Raw genomic sequence first — 19,315 nt, forward strand, 5'->3', positions numbered from 1 at the left:
TCGAGTCTAAATTGTTTTTGCGGCTGCTTAAAATCAGTAGATGAGGTACCATTGAATGTCTGGCCACGTTTTGAAGTGGTGTTGTTCTAAACGTAATGTATATCTGTAGGAGGGGCGAGAAATAGCGAGGGGTCGTTTACCAATGAATGGCTGCTTTTGGGCAACGTTGGGAACTGAGTTGCTTTGGGGAAGGAACCAGTTAATTTGGCTCCTTAAGAGCCGGCTCACCAAGAAGGCTCGGAATACCCATCACTAGAGAATTACTTACGAAAGACAGCACACATTTTTTAACCGAGCGAGTGCTGCTCAATGATTGGTTGGAATTTCAGGCACAGTCAATAGAAAGTTAATTCAAAATAATTTTACGAAGTTTCCGACATGCATATTACATGCAATCTACAAGGGTTATTTACATTGGAATGTCCCTGCCAAGGTCCATATTTGTTGTTCAAACATCACACACGATATAGCTGGTAATTCTCACAAGAATTTTGCCAATATCAACCAATGGACACAGGCTGTTGATTTATGAAAGTGCCGGATACCTACCTCTACAACTGGGTGCCCAATTTCTACGAATATACGCAAGATTGCGTTTTCTTCATTGTCGCTGCACTGCCTGCGAGTTTCCAGCAGAGAAGGAAAACGCATAGGAATAGGGGCGTGTCCAAGTTAAAGGGAAACGTTCTCTAATTCAGCTAGACGCTCACATTCATTTTTCTAGGCACAATTTTTTTTAAGCACAATGTTGTCGTGTTGGCCCCTTCTAACCAGGACCTTCAGCATGCGCTGGGACGGTTTGCAGCCGAGTGTGAAGCGGTGGGGATGAAAATCAGTACCTCCAAATCCGAGGCCATGGTCCTCAGTCGGAAAAGGGTGGCTTGCCCACTTCAGGTTGGTGGAGAGTGCCTGCCTCAAGTGGAGGAGTTTAAGTATCTAGGGGTCTTGTTCACGAGTGAGGGAAGGATGGAACGGGAGATTGACAGACGGATCGGTGCAGCTTCTGCAGTAATGCAGTCGATGTATCGGTCTGTCGTGGTGAAGAAAGAGCTGAGCCACAAGGCGAAGCTCTCGATTTACCAGTCAATCTACGTTCCTACTCTCACCTATGGTCGTGAGCTTTGGGTCATGACCGAAAGGACAAGATCCCGGATACAGGCGGCCGAAATGAGCTTTCTCCGCAGGGTGGCTGGGCGATCCCTTAGAGATAGGGTGAGAAGCTCGGTCACCCGGGAGGAGCTCAGAGTAGAGCCGCTGCTCCTCCACATCGAGAGGGGTCAGCTGAGGTGGCTTGGGCATCTTTTTCGGATGCCTCCGGAACGCCTTCCTGGGAAGGTGTTCCGGTCCCGTCCCACCGGGAGGAGACCCCGGGGAAGACCTAGGACACGCTGGAGGGACTATGTCTCCCGGCTGGCCTGGGAACGCCTCGGTGTCCCCCCGGAAGAGCTAGAGGAAGTGTCTGGGGAGAGGGAAGTCTGGGCATCCCTGCTTAGACTGCTGCCCCCGCGACCCGGCCCCGGATAAGCGGAAGAAGATGGTATGGTGGTAATTTTTTTTAAACAAATACATACAAAACTTTAATTTCCTTTTAACAATTTTATTTGTTAAAAATTAAAAACAGGTTATGGTCACTTATTGTACCTAATGTGGATTGAGTAGGATGGTGAATGGTTATCCAACATGGTTTGTCCTATAATCAGTTTTGAAATTAGTACAATTTTATCACCTGTGACAATGGCATAGAAATGACAAAAAAGAAAAAAAAAATAATTGAAAAGACAGATTTAATATATTCATAATTAATGAAACACTTCAGCAATTTTCAGTATGCGTGTCTTCTTGTTTACAATACCATTCCTCCACCCATGATCTCCACTCGCTGTAACAAACAGAAGAAAAAAAAGAGACTCAGATCAGATATTTTACAGTTTTAGGCTGTAAAAATTTGGATTATGGTTGGTGTTTTTGCATTACAAACACAAATCTCACCTGAGGCGGTTCTATGAAAGCAAGCCAATCGGAAGAGTGCGTTGGGAGAAGCCCCATTGATTGACACTTGTAGATAGCCAATGCAGAGCCGAGGAGGTTCCCTACAGAATAGACCAGGCCTTGTAGCCACTGCTGGTTAGAGTTCTCCAAAAGCTTGAACGCTGAATAAAAGACACGGAAAGAGTGAACAGTGGTAGCATGCTTATAAACGTAATACTATATTAACGTAATGGAGTCCATAAATAGAGTATTTAGACAGTGACGTTTAGTTGTTTTAGCTCTATACTCCAGCACAATGGATTTGTAATAAAACAATGATTAAGATGTTAAACTGCAGACAGCCAGCTGAGGTATTTACCTCCACAGAGCATGGTTACCAGGCTGCTGTTGGGCTCAACGGTGCATCCTTGGTTCTCATCAATGTAGCAAGTTGATCTTCACACACAGAATGTTTTGTCTGTCTCTAATTGCTTTATTCGGACAATTATTCCTTATAATGGCCTGCTTTACTGACATTGAACCCCTTTCTGCTCCCTTTATTGAGGGACAATAGCAAGTGACTAGAAATGCAAATTCCACACCTAGAATTACCTCTAGACCTTTTGTTAGCTCCCTTGAGCATGAGCCAATGGTGCAACGACACACAGCCAAAGAATAGCTGAGCAGATAGTTGTCCAATTACTTTTGGTACCTTAAAATGGGGGACTGTAATTGCAATGCGGTACACGTACGTAAATACCCTCAAATCTAGGCCAACACTAGAATTTAAAACCACTTAGTTAAAGTGTCCTTACAACTGCAACGTGCTGGATTACAGAGTCCTTTAAATGCCATCTATCTTGATCATGAAAAAAAGCCCTCCTTGACAAAGAGACAATTATATCAACGGCACTCTGCCAGAAATAAAGTTCAGGTAAAAAACATGTACTCACTAGCAGACATTGACATGAGAGCCTGTATGGGCCTCCAGGCCATCATACACACCATCATTATGGGGAAGATGGAGATGGTGTTCCCAGACATGTACATTATGAACAGGTTCATGGGGATCTGCTTCAGAGGGCCCAGGGCTACGTCCCAGCAACGCTGTCAATGGGGGAGGAGCACGAGTTAACCGCATTGCCTTCAAGGCATTCTTCAAAATCCCCCCCAAAAATGTACAACATGTCCTGATCCCATGTAACGTGGATCCCATGTAACGTGGATCCCATGTAACGTGGATCCCATGTAACGTGGATCCCATGTAACGTGGATCCCGGTGTGTCTATGCGTCAACCTTTTCCACCAGGTTTTTGTCCGTTTCCTGGATGCTGGTGTCCGGGACGGGTTTGTCCGAGTATCCAATAGGGTACATGACATCTCCCTGGTTACTCTGTCGGTCCCCACGACCCCTGGAAGACAAGGGGGTCACATTATCTGGAGGCAACGGGGAGGCAGATGTGATGTGGAGTGAGAAACCTGATGTGGCGGCCGTTGTCTAGAGTCGACGGGGAGGGGTGTTTTTGAAACAGGCCATGCCTGTGCCCCTAGAGTCATAATTAAATTGGGGCTCTGGGCGTATAAGTTGCACTTATTTCAACAACTGAACCAAGTGAATTCAAGAAACAGCAGAGAGCTGATTTAAAGCTCAAAGAAAGAAGTTTGCTATGGAAATCAAACACGCGCACACACCTCAATGGGTTACATTAAGTGACATGCCAGCAAGGACGAGCAACTCTGTTCACAAAGAAAAGGGTATTTAAAACCCCTTTAATTATTCATGCACATCACATTGTCATTCAGCAATATGTCTCACCCTGGGACCGTATCTCAAACAAAAGAGCAGGAGTTCTAAACAAAAGGTCCATCCCAAACAAGGTGACACCTTCCCCAAAACTGAAACTCTTTTCTCCCTCAGGACATGAGTCTCCTCAACCGGCATCACTGATCTATGATCCTACTGATCACACACGAACATTCCAGATGCTCTGATGTCTTTCTATGTACATTCGATTATTTTCTATATTTACCATTAAATAGGCATATTACACTCATATTGCCTCTATAATATTCAATACTTCTACCCATATTGTTCATATCCCCCAACTGACACCATGGCCAAAACACGCTAACTAGGTGTGGGACATTCCTTAACTTACCTAGTTCTCCCCTCTAACACAGAGCATCCTCATTACATTTCCCTGTACAGTCTGCCAACATACTTAAACAACAGAACAATTCTATAGCTAACAATATTGCGTGAGTGTTCGATTATCAGCAGCGTCTATGCTGTGTGTGTAATGTGAGAAGTCGGTTCCAACGACGACGCCATCACGCAGCTCTCACACCTGAAAAGTTCTAGGACAGAAAGTTGGGGAATAAGCTTTATCAATGTCTGCTAGATCACGATGACCCAGGGTTCATACAAGTTGACTCTCTCACTTTTATTTCACTGGGGTTGATGGTAAAGCAGGCTGACAAGCTGTGTTACTCCACGCCAGCTAATTTCCTTCCTATGTTTACATCTAGAATAGGTTGGGAATCATGGGAAATTTCACCAGGGCAATCCAGTGTGGTTCTGCACCTGCCCACGCATTCCAGCACTGGGTCAAATTTAAATCTATTACCCCGAAACCAAATTCTCCAAGTGTTGCTTTTAAAAGGGAAGGGACTGTCCCAGTAGGGACACCCCCCAACCAGTACATCAGGAAGTCCCGAGGGTCAAAGGCTTACACTGTTGGGGGGTTGGGGTGCGCAGTGTGAGGGTGACTCAGTAAGGAAAATGGGTTCATTTGCGCATTGTGCACCTCACATTTATAACCTGGCTCAGCAACAAGTATGAGCTATTGGGCAGGAAATAACAACATTGGTCATTGGACCAATCCCAAATCAACCACTACTTAGAAGTACATTTGGAATTAGACAATAGTGTAATGAGCCCTGTTTTACCTGGTATTACCCAAGCTCAGTTCCAGAGCCCACTTCATCCTCCTTGCCACTCCTCCTCTCGTAGACAATGCCCCACTTCCCTGTCCCCCTGGAGACGCCATGGCAACGTGGAACACAGCTGAACACAACTAAACAAAGGACCACTAACTGCAAAAGATAAAACACAGCGTTGCAAGAAAGGTACAGAAAGACATGGACCGTTTTGTTGACAGCCCAAACTGATTTTTTTGTGGCAGAGCATTTGCAGAGGCTAAGTTCCAATTTCTTACATGAGAGGTATTGGTTTCAATTGACTAGGGACAGAGAGTTTACATTTAAGTCATTTAGCAGAGACCTTTCCACCTTTTACATAGCTGAAATGAATTTGTTTCAAACAGTAGGTCTTGTTAACCATATCATTTACAGGTATAGCTAAATAAATTGTCTAAAAGAAGCTGCCTAATTCATTTCCTTCAGACTATACGCTGCTGAGCCAAAACGTAATGACCACCTGCCTAATTTGCTGTTGGTCCTCCCCATGCCGCAAAAACAGCACAGACCCACCGAGGCATGGACTTATGAAGTCCCCTGAAGGTGTCCTGTGGTATCTGGCACCAAGACATTAGCAACAGATCCTTCAAGTCCTGTAAGTTGCCAAGGTGGAGCCACCGTGGACGGACATTTTGGGTCCAGCACATCTCACAGATGCTCAATCAGATTGAGATCCAGGGAATTTGGAGGCCAGTGCATCACACTGAACTCATCATGTTCCTCAAACCATTCCTGAACAATGTGTGTAGAGCAGCAGGACTCATTATCCTGCTGAGAGGCCACTGCCATCAGGGAATACCATTGCCATGAAGGGCTCTACCTTGTCAGCAGCGATGTTTAGGTAGGTGGCACATGTCAAATTGACATCCACATGAATGCCCGGACCCAAGGTGTCCCAGCAAAACAATGCCCAGAGCATTACGCTCCTTTCCTTCTACCATGTTGTCTTCCCACAGTGCATCCTGACGCCATCCCTTCCCCAGGTAAACAGTGCACAAGTACACACGTACACCATCAACACGACCAGGCCACCTTCTTCCACTGCTCCACGGTCCGATGCTCACAGGGGTCATCATCACTCTGACTGGTCTGCAACCACGCAGCAGAGTGCCATGCACTGTGACATTCCTCCCATTAACCTTTTCTCTAACACAGTAGACCTTCTGTCGATTTGGACCAGACAGGACAGCCTTCCTTTGCCTTTGCGCATCGATGAGCCTTCGGCACCCAACACCCTGCTGGTTTGTACCTCCTTGGACCACAATCAGTAGGTACTCACCACTGCTGACAGGGAGCACCCCACAAGCCTTGTTGTTTCAGAGAGGCTCTGACCCAGTCATATGGCCATAACAATTTGGCCCTGGTCAAAGTCGCTCAGGTCATTACTCCTACCCATTTCTCAATCATCCAACGCGTTGACTACGAGAACTGATTGTTTGCTTACCATCTAATCTAGACAGATCATGACATGTGCCCTTGCCTTGTTAGAAGATGATCAACGCTATTCGCTTCATCCGAGAGTGGTAAAAACGGTTTGGCACATCAGTGAATGGACTTCAGATACTACAGCGTAGAGCCAAGAACTGTGGATATGTACACGCTATTAATGGCTACAATGTATATGTCTACCTAGCGAAGAACAGTTAACCAGCTGGCTAACTAGCTTAGCATGGTAAACAAACTCACACATTCAACGAACATTACAGACTGACGATATGACATCCCAACATTCTTTACCTTACGGAGACGTTTCCTCTAATGTTTGATGTACTTTTGTGTTACTGTTGTAGCGAATTAGCCGACAAAAAGTTAGATAATCGTCAAATTAATAACAAGAAAAGAACAGCTTGAACTGACGACATAAGATGCTCAGTCTCACAATGATGACGTTTCAGTATTGATGTCGCGTAACACTGCTCAATAGTGGGCGGATGCAAAAATAATTTCCAAATGATGGGCAATTGTTAGCCATTACAAAACACAGAATGATAGTTTAACAAAAATAACACGTTCACACGTCTTGTTCACATTTTATTTAACATGTTCATTATGGCCAAAACAACCCATACTGAATTAAAAAAGGATGTAAAATTTTTCAAAATTCTAAACATATACACTAATTTGATCCTTTTTAGTTCAGACATTCAAATAAAATAAGGTAAATCCAAAAGTGCAAAATCAGTTTGGGCAGTAGTTCTGTCAGAATGTCCCTGTTTTTTGTCACTTTTTTTGTTTTTTGTCACTCATTTGAGGCACTTTGGTAGATGAATACTGGCATGTATGTATTTATGTATGTATGTATTTACGGTCATATGTATTAATGAGTGTGTGGGTGTGTTACTATAACAGGCAACAGAGGTAATCTAGAATACTGCATATGCATTACACATATTAAAGGCACAGCTATTTGTGATGATGGCTGATGTCACTTGTATAGACTCAGCTCAGGGCTGTGGTAGAGACACATGTAGGAGTCACACAGCAGTCGACGGGCGGGCTCTCTTAAGGAGGCGGGGTCTAGCCTTCCCAGCTTCTCTTCTGATAGGCTAAGATAACGGCCCACCTCTGGACACGCCCTCACCTGGGGGACATTGAAACCGTTCTCCTCACCTGGTCAAACCATTAAAAAAAACCCCAGCAACATAGCTGTTATACTGCAATATATTGTTAATCATATAAACAGTTTTCATAGACTTCTTTCTATGAATAGCGGTTATAGCATATAGGTGAGCGTGTCCCCGATTAAAGATGCATTCTGGGATTTTAGACCACTTGTTTTAACAGTGCTGTCGAGCCAAAACGGGATGCGGAAAAGGGTCATACCTGAGAAACGTACATGAAGCAAAAGCTTTGAAGTGCTCTGTATATTCATTAGTGTTTCATTTTGTTTGTCCATCCTTATTTGACCAGGGATACTCGAAGAGCATACTCCCGTAGAGCAACAGCTGGGCACTACTAACTGCCTTACTCTAGTACAAAATAACAGTCATCCTCTCTGCTACTGGACAGATGCTATAACCGCTATTCTTGCCTGCTGTCATGTAATCATTGAACAGTTCATCAGACACACTGGCTAGACCCCAGGCCTCAGGCTCCACATAACACCCCTTTAACATCTCACCTTCCCTATCGGCCATACTGTCAAAGAACAGCCAGTCGTCCGGGCGGGGCCCATGCTTGACGAAGCTCACGTAGTGGCTGGTCTCGATGCACGTCACGGCGAAGAGAGCCAACCGCTGACGTGTCCCGTGCAGTGGGCCGGTCCACGGACCCCCGGGCATGCCCACCTTCAGGGGACCGTGGGACTGACGTTTCCGGTGAGCATGAACCTGACGAGGACAGGAAGATAGTGAGAAACACTGGATAAAGGACGTGAGGAGGACTTGGTTGGTCCAGCAACACCATTTGTTTGCGGTCAGCCCCGCTATGAGTTAGTCAATTTGACAGGAAATGTAACCACTCTAATTCATAAAAAGTGTTTACATTTAAGTTAAAAATGATCAATTATAAATAAACAGTCAAAAAATAAAATGTTGGCTTCAGAAGGGTTATGACAGTTGAGCTAAACTCAGGGGTCTTATTTTTCATTAGACAATTGGTAAATATTGTTGAAGATGACAAGCGCCCCCCTACAGGGAGATTCACTCTCTGTTAGAGAAAACAGCAACACAGGCTGCCATGGCATATCTGGTTAAGAACACAGGCTGTAACACCTACCTGAGTGTTACAGGTGGGGCAACATTGTAACACCTACCTGAGTGTTACAGGTGTGGCAATACTGTTTGAGGTGACCTGGTGTGATGTCCAAGTCTTCATAACACTGTAGACACTCCCATTCTGCTACAGCCTGGCAAATGCTACACTGTCTAAGAGCTAGATACGAGGAGAGGGGACAGAGACAAAGACCACATAAAGACAAAGAGAAAGGACAAAGAAAAAGACAGGATTAAAAAGGAGAGAGTGGAGAATGTGAGAAAAGGAAAGAATAAGGCGAGAGGGGACACAGAGGGGCGAGCCAGAGGAGTGGGTAGAAAGAGAGAGCGACAGAGACAGGAGGGGAGATGAGACAGAAAACATAGTCCCCCGTGTTTAATGCCACTATGTGTAAGCTCCCAGAGACCCTACCATGGTCCTGTTTCAATATGATATTTACATTATTGGTTCTTACTGTCATCCAGCAGGTCTGTAATGTCAATGGTGAGGGAGGGCAAGATGGCATCAAACATCTTGAAGTCCTTCCCAAACCGGGGCATGAGGAGGGGGAGGCAGGAGGGAGCCTGGGGGGGGGGGGGTCGATAGGTTACTCCCATGACACTAGTTCACTGCGGTGGTGGCTGGGTTTTATATTTTTGGAGGACATTATTAGCGTAGGGGCCTGCATCTTGACAGGACCATTTACAAAAACACAGCAGTGCTGAGGGAGTAGTCGCAGCACGAACTGACTACTATTCTGAACTGTTCGCGGTCCGTCCGGGCAGCCGGCTGGGCTTGGGCTACTGGTGGCTTGGAGCAGGACTGAGGTGAGCGTGTCCCCTATTAAAGATGCATTCTGGGATTTTAGACCACTGGTTTTAAAAGTAGTGCTGTCGAGCCAAAACGGGACGCGGAAAAGGGTCATACCTGAGAAACTTCCGGAACACTACACGCATGGGCCGATTAGTGTCCCGTGTGTTAAAAACCACTTCCAAACGGTGTGTGATTCTACTTATAGATCATGAACATATAAACAGCATATTACACATCCATCAAAAACGGAACATTTAAAAAGGGGTGTTGGACATAAAGAAAGTCCCAAAACGCACCTTTAAGAGCTTCTGTTGGTCTCATGTCTACTATTTTGTTATCATAATGTCTTTCGCTACTGTACTAATGTTAACCCTGTAAAATGGAAAAAATAAGACATTTTCTAATTTGGTTTGGGCGACCGTTACCTCAGCAAACTTGAGCCCGGCATGGAGGAAAGATGTCTCGAGCAGAGTCTGCACACTGGCTACCCTCATCCGTGCCACTGGGATGGACAGAGGGATGGGAGAGAGGGAAGGGGACAGTGGGGAGGGGGAGGAGGGAGACGCGGGAACAGAGGGAGGGAAGAGCTGGTAGAGGTGGCACTCCTGAAGCTGCTGTGTCTGGGTCACTGACCTGAGGAAAAAAGAACGCCAGAGAGAGAGAAGTCGGTGTGCGTGTTTAAGTGAGAACGAGCAAACAAGAGAAAACAAACAGGACAGAAATATAGAACGGACAGGCTGTAGGACAGAGGTAGAGTGAGAGCAGGATTTCTACCTGATCTTGAGAAGAGGCTCGACCCGGAGGAGTTGGAAAAGCTTGTTGAGGAATTCTTCTGGGTCTGACAGAAGATAAGAGACTTCTTTATGTACACTATAATGCACCTTTCTATGTGTTTACCTCAAAGTTAAATACTGGTTTTCCCTGAACAAATAATCCTCGGACAAATTCCTTACAACCATTTAATCGGGTGGCCAAAGGCTTTTGTACTGCACATACAGTACTGCAAAATAATATTAAAAAAGTAGCTAACTTAATCTTATCTGGTCTTATCGAAACTTGACTTTACGCTGACATTCACCCACCCACCCACACACACATACCCACACACCCACACACCTTTCTCCTGGTTGGTGAAGCCAGGATCACTACACTCAGCTTCCAGCAGCCGTCTCAGAGCCATGGTTTTACTGGCACACACGTAGCCAAACCTGTCAGGTACAGAAAGGTACACGACGTTAGCGGAGTAAACATTCAAACGGCCACACCGGGACCCCATTTCAGATTAGGGTTTTATCGGCAACGCTTTTCACTGCATCAACACGATGCTCAGTACAGTGAGTGGACCTGCGCAGGGGGTTGACGATCTCACAGCGCAGCAGGTCCCGGGCCTGACTGCAGCGGGGCCCGTCTGAGGGGTTTGAGGGCCACAGCAACACCCAGTCTACTGAACTACAGCAGGAAAACAGGCTGAGGGGTGGAGGCAGAGAGAGAAGCTTTAAAATGCATTTTATTTCAAAAATAAAACGACAAAACTTGAATTCCAATCTAGGTTCCAAACACTTGACTTTGACGTTTACATGTAAACTGCAGTCAAATCCAGAGAGACTTGCAATCTCTGAAGTAAATCTGATGCAGCACAGATAATAATTCAGTGTTGATCCAAATCTGTGCCAAGCTAAAACCTAAGAGGGAGGCAGAGCCTAGAGGTCGTCCCACCTGAAGAGTGAGGCATCCAGGTAGCAGGAGTTGAGGTGTCCCTGGATGCCTCTCTTCCAGCCCTGGTACACCTCCTTGGCCTGATCCTCCTGCACAGGAGGCGTGGGCTCCTCTACCCTCTCACTACCCCACTCTGCGAACGCTGCGGGTCAGATTGGTCGTAATGTTACATGGACGCCCGCGCGCACACACACACACACACACACAAAGTAATAAGTGTAGTAACACACACACCTATTGAATTGCATCGTTCCACCTGGTTGATGGGTTTCTCTGGGGCGGGGAATCGGGAGTCCCGCCTACAGTTCCGGAGTTTGACGAACAGCCCCTTGTTGGCGGGGCAACGGAAGTGGCGTTCGCCGAGGTAACTACCGTCTGTACCAGCGGTTAACTCCTGGTCCTTAAAGACGAAAGATAAGATGGAAGAAGGTTATAAAGCCAGAGAACCACCGATGGTGCAGGAGTTGACAGAATGAAAGCTACAGAGTTTTTAAAATTATATTTGGGTCTTTTAGCAGACGCTCTAATCTTGAGCCACTTAGTGGAGACAACCGCACAAGTCGCTGGCAGAATATATAGTTACATTTTTTGCAGAATGGACTTATTTCTTATTTCTACCCCGCCCTGAAACAGAGAAACCAAAATGGCTGGAATACCTTTGTTGCTACTTTCTACCACCTACTGTATAATGATGAAATATTTGTGGTTTACAAATGACATTTAAAGCTTTGCATTTAAGTCCTGCATTTCTATGAGCAGCATGTAATCCGTTAATTCAACCGGATCAAAATACAGGGTCCACAGTTCGACTCATCTTTCCCAATATAACTCCCTTTTACCATTTCCTCTTGCAAATACATCCTTTCACATTGTTAACGTACCAACTCGATTCCCGCCACGAGCTCGGCGATGCCACTGATTCGTCCGATCCAGTGAATGACACCGAAAAGGGGCGGGTCATTGACCTCCACCATGGAGCCGACCTCCAATCCCGTGTCTTCTTTCTTCCCATCCACCCCATCATCGCAACCCGGAGAGAGGGGACCAGGCACGCCGTTGGAGACCTGGAGTTTGTCCGCGGTGGTCGGCGAGGGCGGAGTTCGCGGTTTGATGGCTGGAGAGGTCGGGGGGAGCGGGAGGGGTTTCGCGGACGGTTTGGGGGTGGTGAGCGGTGGAGGTTTTAAGGCCAGTTTGGCAGACACGAGTTGGGGGGGCATGAGTGCGATTTTGGGCTTGGAGGTGGGTGAAGATATGGGGGACGGTTTAGGAGCCGGCGGTTGGGCAAGTTTTATGGGGGATTTGGGGGTTTGGAGAGGAGGGGGCTGGCGCCGTGACCTTGGTTCTGTGAAGGAGGCAGAGGTGAGTCAATCCAAAAGGGGAGAAATGGTCAGACGTAAAGAAAGATCTTTCGATTTCACTAGGCCCTCACAACCAAGCGTGAGAGAACCGATCATCAAACCGTCATGAATTCCCATTGTCTACACATTCTCGTTCCTATTCTGCCCTCGCTCAACTGCCATAACCATATCATAATAAAATCCTAACAATAAACCAAACACTATCATCAATCAGTCTGTAACACACTTAACAGACCTGGGGACACCTTGGAAATGGGCAGAAGACAACCATACTGGGGAGAGGGGAACGAGCAGATCTTCTCTCCTTTATACGACCCATCCCAGTTCCCAACAGCACTGTCCTGTAACACACACACACACACAAACGTTGCCAAACACACGGGAACGTTTTCACACGAAAGCATTCACACGTTTCCTCTAAGCCGACTCAGAATTCACGAGGAAAGGAGAAGGCGGTCATTGCCTCACGGACCAGAAGGATTCCCACACACAGCGCCGTGGAGGCCCGTCCAGGCAGGGGCCCGCAGAACTTCACCTCCCCCCCTTGGATGGTGTCGTCCAGGGGGAAGCACACCCTCTGTCCGACCTGGAGCTGGGGTGGGGAGACGGTGCCTCGGGGCAGGACTGATGCCTGTCCTGGAGGCGGCCCCGGTTCAGCCGTTCGGGCCGTAATGTTACCAGACGATTGAGTAGGAGCGGCGTTCTGGTTCCGGTGGTTATTGAGGTGACTGTGGTGCTGGTTGCTGGGACTGAAGTGCTCCCTCTCCTGGTTGTCACGGTCGTCGCTGGAACGGGGCCGGCGCTGCAACGCGATCTGATTGGCCGGGAGGAAGAGGCCGGACGCTTCGGGACAGGAGAAGAGGTGGTGGCCTTTGTAAGAGCCATTGCTGTTGCCTCTACCAGCCGCGGAGCCCTGAGAGAGACGCAGTCAGAAAGAGAAAGAGAGGCTGAGATAAAGGCAGCGGGTCAGGGGTTAAATTGGGCCAAGACCCGCCAGGGCTCCCCGGCACCCATGGTCCAAACAAAAAGCCAGGTGGGGCTGAGCCACGGCACCTTGGGTTGAGATTTCTGCATACAACAATATCTGATGCAAATCCCATGAGCTAACCAATGTAACTATGTAGCACTCTTGGATGAAAAAAATCAATTAAAAGAGAAGGAAGCGTTCTCCAAACTGCACCAAGGCTCTGCAAGAACACAAACACACTGCGAAACATAGATACAGCGCTAACGTGATAAGACTACAGGCACCGTTAGCCCAATGATAGCCTAGACACCCAATGTCACTTCTTCCTCCCTCGGCCTGCATTTCATCAACTCATTTCCACTTGGCTACAATATGATAATGTTTAACGTGGCTTTGCAAATACCTTAACTATATTGGAATGTATTAACAATGTTACCTTTGGTACAAACTCATGATTTATCAGGACCTCTATTCAATATCTCTGGGGAAGCCGATTCCATAGGATTGTCTTTTGAGACGTGCACATTTCCTCTTGGGGCAAGGCCCTAGGCTATTGGTTGCATTTAATAGCAGTCATTTGTATTGATACATTTACACAGGCAGCCCAATTCTTTCCAGCAATTCTGAACAATCAGATCAGCTATTTTGCCCAAGATCCAGTAAGTTGTAAAATCAGCCTGAGTAACCTGTCACGTCGGTAACATTTGTGTGCTATTAGAAACAATTCCGCTAATGTTTAATGACATAGCTTTTCATGGAATGCATGTATGTACTTTAAAACACTGTGTTAGCAACAGTACCTTCAGCTGCACTCCGAACAACACAGCGGTGCTTCCTCTGGTCAGCGGCCCGAGATACCTCAGCTCCGCTTCTGCCAGCTCTCCTGGTTGGCCGATTTGGACCCAGAGGGGGGCTCCTAGGGGCAAGGCAGCCAATCGGTAAAGATCCTTGGGATTATTGAGCAGTGTGAGGCGGGACTCTGGGTCAGATACAGGCTCCAACAGACCGGTCAGGTCGCTGGGGACATCGATTAGGAGCTGCTTGTCGATTTTTACCATACAACCATAGTCTAATACCTGAGGAAGGGGAGGGCAGAAAACAAGGTGAGTTTATCATGTTAAATCTTTGGCTGCTTCACAGTGTTCCATACAGGAAGAAACAGATGGACAAACAGAAAGTGAGAAGAGACAGAAGAGGGAGGACAAGGAAGAGAGGCACTAGACAGGACCAAGAATATAGGGATTCCTTTTCTCACCTTCACCCACAGCTGGTCTCCCCGGCTCCTCCCCCCCTCTTGCTCCTGACAGAGGTTCCCCCGCCGCAGTCGGATGGTCCCTTCCAACTGGTCCTGAATCTTCAGGTCAGATGCCACCAAGTACATTTTCGAGGGTCGACGTCTCTTGTTCTCCTGGGCTCCAGACATGGCGCCGTGTGTGTGTGTGAGCGTGTTTCCTTGGTGCAGTGTTTTCACCTCTCCATCAGACTCAACCTGCATGAATACAGTATATAAATATCTCACTGAATTAATATGGTTGTAACTGAATGGTACAACAGAGTAAAACAGATGGTGAGTTGTAACCTGGAGAGAAAACCAGCTGTCATCACTGTAAAGCCAATGGGTTGTGAGAGGCAGCTAAATACTACACCCGACATAAACCCTGCTCCTGAATAAACCTCGCGTATGAATAAAACCGTTCAAGTAATTCTCTATTATATTGGCACTCTGCCATTCAGAAACTCCTCACTTGCATAATAATAGTTCCTGAATGCATGTGACTTACCGGCAACTTTGAGGAAAAAACTTTTTTGTGAAAAAAATAAGTATTGGTTCGTTTATATCTACCAAACTCGTTTTTAGCATGTGGCATCTGTTCATTATATCAATCTTTTTTCTTTTGTTGTTTAAAACACAGCAAATGTAAACAGTTTGAAGCAACTTCTCCTTGAGTATGTTAACAGAGATTGACATGGTCCCAATCTAGACCAAAGGGGGTCACCTAAACACAAGGCTGTTTAGGCTTTCAAAGCTGTGTGAGGCAGGACTGATACAGGCTCCAAATCTTAGTCAGGTTGTTGGGGACTTCATTATAGAACTTGCTTTTAAATTTGACCATATAGCCATAGTCTAACACTAAGGGAAGGAAAGAGAGAAACAAGAGGATTTAATAACTCTTCAGGTACTTGACAGCTCTGACAAAAGGGAATGAGGAATAGAAGAATAAAAACATTCTATACCTTTTTTTGTACTCAATTTCTATCCTCTACCAATCTTGTGGCGTCCCATTTCAAATGTTTCTCCTCTTAAAATCTTGTGGTGTCCAATTTCAAATTAGTCAACTCTGTCTACCAATCTGCAATGGCTTGGACTCGTTGCTGCACACCGGGTGCATCCAAAAGCACCGCTTGCCAAGCCCATATCACACTGCTTACCCAACCAGGGAATTGGAAAACATCTTTCAGCCAACAATCACAGTGACTTCACAGGTACCTGTCGGACAATACCTCCCTTCCATCCATAGTCCCATACACACCTGCCACTTTATATCATGCTCATCTGCCAATCATATCATACACACCTGTCACTTTATATCATACACACCTGTCACTTTATATCATACACACCTGTCACTTTATATCATGCACACCTGTCACTTCATATCATGCACACCTGTCACTTTTACATTGCACTACGGTTGTATAGTTGTATAGGTATTATTGATGTGTGTTTTGTATAGTGTTATTACTGAATGATTGTGTATCTAATTTTTTACAATTATATTTTCTGTAACTTTTAACTGCACTGTCGGGAGCAGCTCCATCGGAGCGCCACATTTACTGGCTGGAAATGGACACGATCAGACGCGTGCTGCTGCACTTCACACCCACCCCTGCGGGGTCGAGACGTGTTGGTGTGGTCAGACAATCGCATGGCGGTTGCTTACGTAAACAGGCAGGGCGGGTTCAGTACTCTGCCCCTCCACCTGTTGGCGGTGCAAATCTGGGAATGGGCACAGGGGCACCACAGGTCTCTGAGGGCCCTTCACATTCCCGGAGAGCTCAATGTGGGCGTGGACTTGCGGTCTCTGGGAGGTCCCCGGGACGACGAGTGGCGTCTTCATCCCGACATTGTAGCCGAGGTCTGGAGACGTTTTGGGAAGGTGCAGGTGGATCTGTTCGCGTCCCGGGAGGACTCTCTTCATGCGCAAGACAGGCAACCGTTGGGCGTGGACGCATTGGCTCCCCGGCCGTGGGCCGAGAGTACTGCGGTACACGTTTCCCCCTCTCCAGTGAATTCTCCCTGTCATGTCTCGGGTGCGGACGGAGGGGCTGTCACTCATCCTGATGGCGGTGGGGACGCCATGGCCGATCCCTTACCGCCACGGGGCATTGACACAGGCGAGCTGGACCAGCCGCTACGGGCTGAGAGGGCCAGGCTGCTGAGACGAGGACTGAACGAGGAGGTAGACGCGACCATTTAGGGTGCGAGGGCAGCCTCCACGTTGGCTAGCTATGCTAGATGTTTGAGGATCTTTGCCCGCTGGTTGACCCCCTTTGTTGTGACGTGGGCAGTGTCTTGTCTTTCCTGCAGTGTCTGTTTGATCAGCAGAGATCCCCTGGCACGCTCAAGGTGTACGCGTGTGCGATCTCTGCATGTCATGAAGGGTTCAATGGAGTGTCTGTATTTACTCATCCTTTGGTGATGCGCCGGTGGCTTGGCGGATGTTGCCACAGTGGGATTTGGCTTTGGTTCTGGAGGCGCTGTGTGACGCGCAGTTCGAACTGATTGATCAGATACCGTTGAGGATGCTGTTCCTTAAAATGGCGCTTTTGTTGGCTCTGACCTTAGCTAAGAGGGTCAGTGACCTTTGTGCGCTGTCGACGCAGCCTGGCTGTCTCGCCATCGTGGTTGATGGCAGCAGGGCTGTGTTGCTCCCTAACCCGGCCTTTCTGCCTAAGGAGATCAAGTCGTCGTTTCGTTCCATGAACATGAGGGAGAGAGGGAGGAGAGGTTGCATCGTCTGTGTCCGGTGCGCACTTTGGCACAGTATGGGCAGCGCACGGCTGCGGTGCGGACCGCGCCCCAGCTCTTTGTGTATCACGGTGGCCCCAATGCGGGCCAGGCTTTGTCGAAACAGCGTCTGTCTCACTGGCTGTGTGAGGCAATTGATCTGGCCTACAAGTCACGTGGCACTCCCATGCCCAGGGGGTTTGGGGCACACTCCACACGTGGGGTAGCGGCCTCGGACACCCTGTTCAGGGATGTGGGGGTGGAGGACCTTTGCGCTGCTGCGTCTTGGGGACGCTGTCACCGTTTGCCCGGTTTTACTTGCGTGACATTCTGTGCTCGGTGTGGCTGAGGCTGGGGTGTGAGTCGGGTCCGTTGAGCGGCTGGACGGTGCATTTGACATGGTTCCGCCCGACGCTCCGGTTTGCCTGTGCAGCTTTTTGGTTGGACGCTCGCATTGCGTGTGCTTGAGTGTTCGCTTGTGCGCCGAATCCGGGTCTCTGCGTGTTTTTTGGGCTGGCCTCTGGTGCTCCGATTCAGTTTTTACTGATTGAGGAGGTGCCGGTTGGGTTGGTGCCGCGTGTGCATTCGTTTGGGGCTGTTTATCAGTTTGCAAATGTATGTGCCAGTGGTTGAGCAGCATGGAAGCGGATTGGTGGTGTGGTTGGTATTCCAACCTGAGCCGTCCTGTTGGGCACTTGTCTTGTTGGTGAAGTGGGCGACCGGCAGGGAGTACGTATTGGGCTTGCTCGCTTTGCCCTACACCAATAGGAGCGAAGGCCCTATGGGCAAAGCTTCACAATATAGAACGATAGTTACTTTCGTAACTCCAGTTCTGAGTGGCGCGTGCCCCGACCAGTCTCTGACTGCTTTTCTCATGAAGAAAGGGGGAGACTGAGCAGAGTGTGACAACCTCTTTTATAGCAATGGGGCAGATGGCCATTAGAGGTGTGATTTGCATATAAACATTTTCAGTGACTGCCTGCAGAGGGGTAAACCAATAGGAACGAAGCCCCTATGGGCGACGCTCCACTCATAGAACTGGAGTTACGAAAGTAACTATCGTTCCAACACACACCTCCATCCCCATCATCATAATTTGCCAGTGATATCTAGCTCTAGGATCAATAAGTAGACTACAGTCGCTTAGCATGTATAACAAATGTATGTGGGCAAGGCATATTTGAGTGGGTTATCTCGGTTCCTGGACAGTCTATAAAAAGTATTATTTTCAGTTCCCTATTAAAACCGGAACTTCGCCATGTTACAGACTTTGCACAGGATAACAGGTTGCAGGTAACAATGAACACATGCTAGTATTTATTTTCAAAGAAATGCAAAAGAAGTACTGTACGCCGTTGGTTATAACAGTCCACACGTCGTAATGTCGTAAAACTTTTCCTTCCACTCGCTGATTTCTTGCTCCCTGACAGTCACGTTTAGAATTATTGTATTGTAGCTGTTAAGCTATCAAAATGAGTCATGCTAGCATACACACAATACCAAAATTATATATTTGCAAATGATTCGACAATTAATGATAACAACACATACCGCTTTCTTCAAGTTTTAGATGAGCCAAAACTTCTTCCGAACATCACTAACTAAATCACAAACACCTCAAAACAGGAAGAGACAGCGAACAATGAGGACCAATGCCGAGCGAGAAAAGTTTCTGAGTAATCGTTCCGGCCATTCACACTGGTATGTGGGCGTGTCTTTGACGTAAGGGAAATTCCTCTGGACCGAATGAAGGGGCAGGCCCAGGCAGGCCGGGTTCTTTGAGGTCAGGAGATGCTCAGAAGCAGAAAGCAC

The 19,315-nt window shown here is 47.3% G+C and overlaps 2 protein-coding genes across 3 annotated transcripts; both read right to left on the reverse strand.

Moving 5' to 3' along the window:
• Positions 1-1,767: 1,767 nt before the first annotated feature.
• emc4 (ER membrane protein complex subunit 4) lies at positions 1,768-6,840 on the reverse strand. Its single transcript, XM_010903762.4, has 6 exons — positions 6,685-6,840; positions 4,918-5,064; positions 3,266-3,380; positions 2,922-3,075; positions 1,990-2,150; positions 1,768-1,879 (listed from the first exon to the last, which is right to left on the reverse strand). Exons 2-6 carry the CDS (start codon positions 5,016-5,018, stop codon positions 1,844-1,846), a joined length of 567 nt encoding a protein of 188 aa, XP_010902064.1. The 5' UTR covers positions 5,019-5,064; positions 6,685-6,840; the 3' UTR covers positions 1,768-1,843.
• Positions 6,841-6,971: 131 nt separating this feature from the next.
• Positions 6,972-19,194, reverse strand: si:cabz01101003.1 (ubiquitin carboxyl-terminal hydrolase CYLD). 2 transcript variants are annotated; one of them, XM_010903760.3, is made up of 16 exons: positions 19,055-19,194; positions 14,750-14,983; positions 14,295-14,570; positions 13,000-13,440; positions 12,763-12,868; positions 12,051-12,511; positions 11,404-11,569; positions 11,170-11,311; positions 10,798-10,920; positions 10,570-10,661; positions 10,228-10,291; positions 9,879-10,086; positions 9,116-9,224; positions 8,702-8,820; positions 8,069-8,276; positions 6,972-7,557 (listed from the first exon to the last, which is right to left on the reverse strand). In XM_010903760.3, exons 2-16 carry the CDS (start codon positions 14,915-14,917, stop codon positions 7,373-7,375), a joined length of 2,868 nt encoding a protein of 955 aa, XP_010902062.2. In that variant the 5' UTR covers positions 14,918-14,983; positions 19,055-19,194; the 3' UTR covers positions 6,972-7,372. The 2 variants fall into 2 exon arrangements, with proteins under 2 accessions (XP_010902062.2, XP_010902063.2); XM_010903761.3 differs by lacking the exons at positions 6,972-7,557; positions 8,069-8,276 and having other exon boundaries at positions 8,729-8,820; positions 9,101-9,224.
• Positions 19,195-19,315: the final 121 nt, after the last annotated feature.

This window comes from Esox lucius, chromosome 24 (genome assembly GCF_011004845.1).
Source record: "Esox lucius isolate fEsoLuc1 chromosome 24, fEsoLuc1.pri, whole genome shotgun sequence".
Classification (NCBI taxonomy): Eukaryota; Metazoa; Chordata; class Actinopteri; order Esociformes; family Esocidae; genus Esox; species Esox lucius.

Excerpts from the sequence above, each read along its gene's own strand:
- si:cabz01101003.1 (XM_010903760.3), bottom strand. The coding sequence starts at position 14,917 with ATGTCTGGAGCCCAGGAGAACAAGAGACGTCGACCCTCGAAAATGTAC. Across the intron at positions 13,441-14,294 it reads TGTTCGGAGTGCAGCTGAAG|GGCTCCGCGGCTGGTAGAGG; the intron begins GTACTGTTGCTA and ends CGTCTCTCTCAG. Across the intron at positions 10,921-11,169 it reads CTGGATGCCTCACTCTTCAG|CCTGTTTTCCTGCTGTAGTT; the intron begins GTGGGACGACCT and ends TCCACCCCTCAG.
- emc4 (XM_010903762.4), bottom strand. The coding sequence starts at position 5,018 with ATGGCGTCTCCAGGGGGACAGGGAAGTGGGGCATTGTCTACGAGAGGA. Across the intron at positions 2,151-2,921 it reads TCTCATGTCAATGTCTGCTA|CGTTCAAGCTTTTGGAGAAC; the intron begins GTGAGTACATGT and ends TCTTTTATTCAG. Across the intron at positions 1,880-1,989 it reads CTTTCATAGAACCGCCTCAG|CGAGTGGAGATCATGGGTGG; the intron begins GTGAGATTTGTG and ends TGTTTGTTACAG.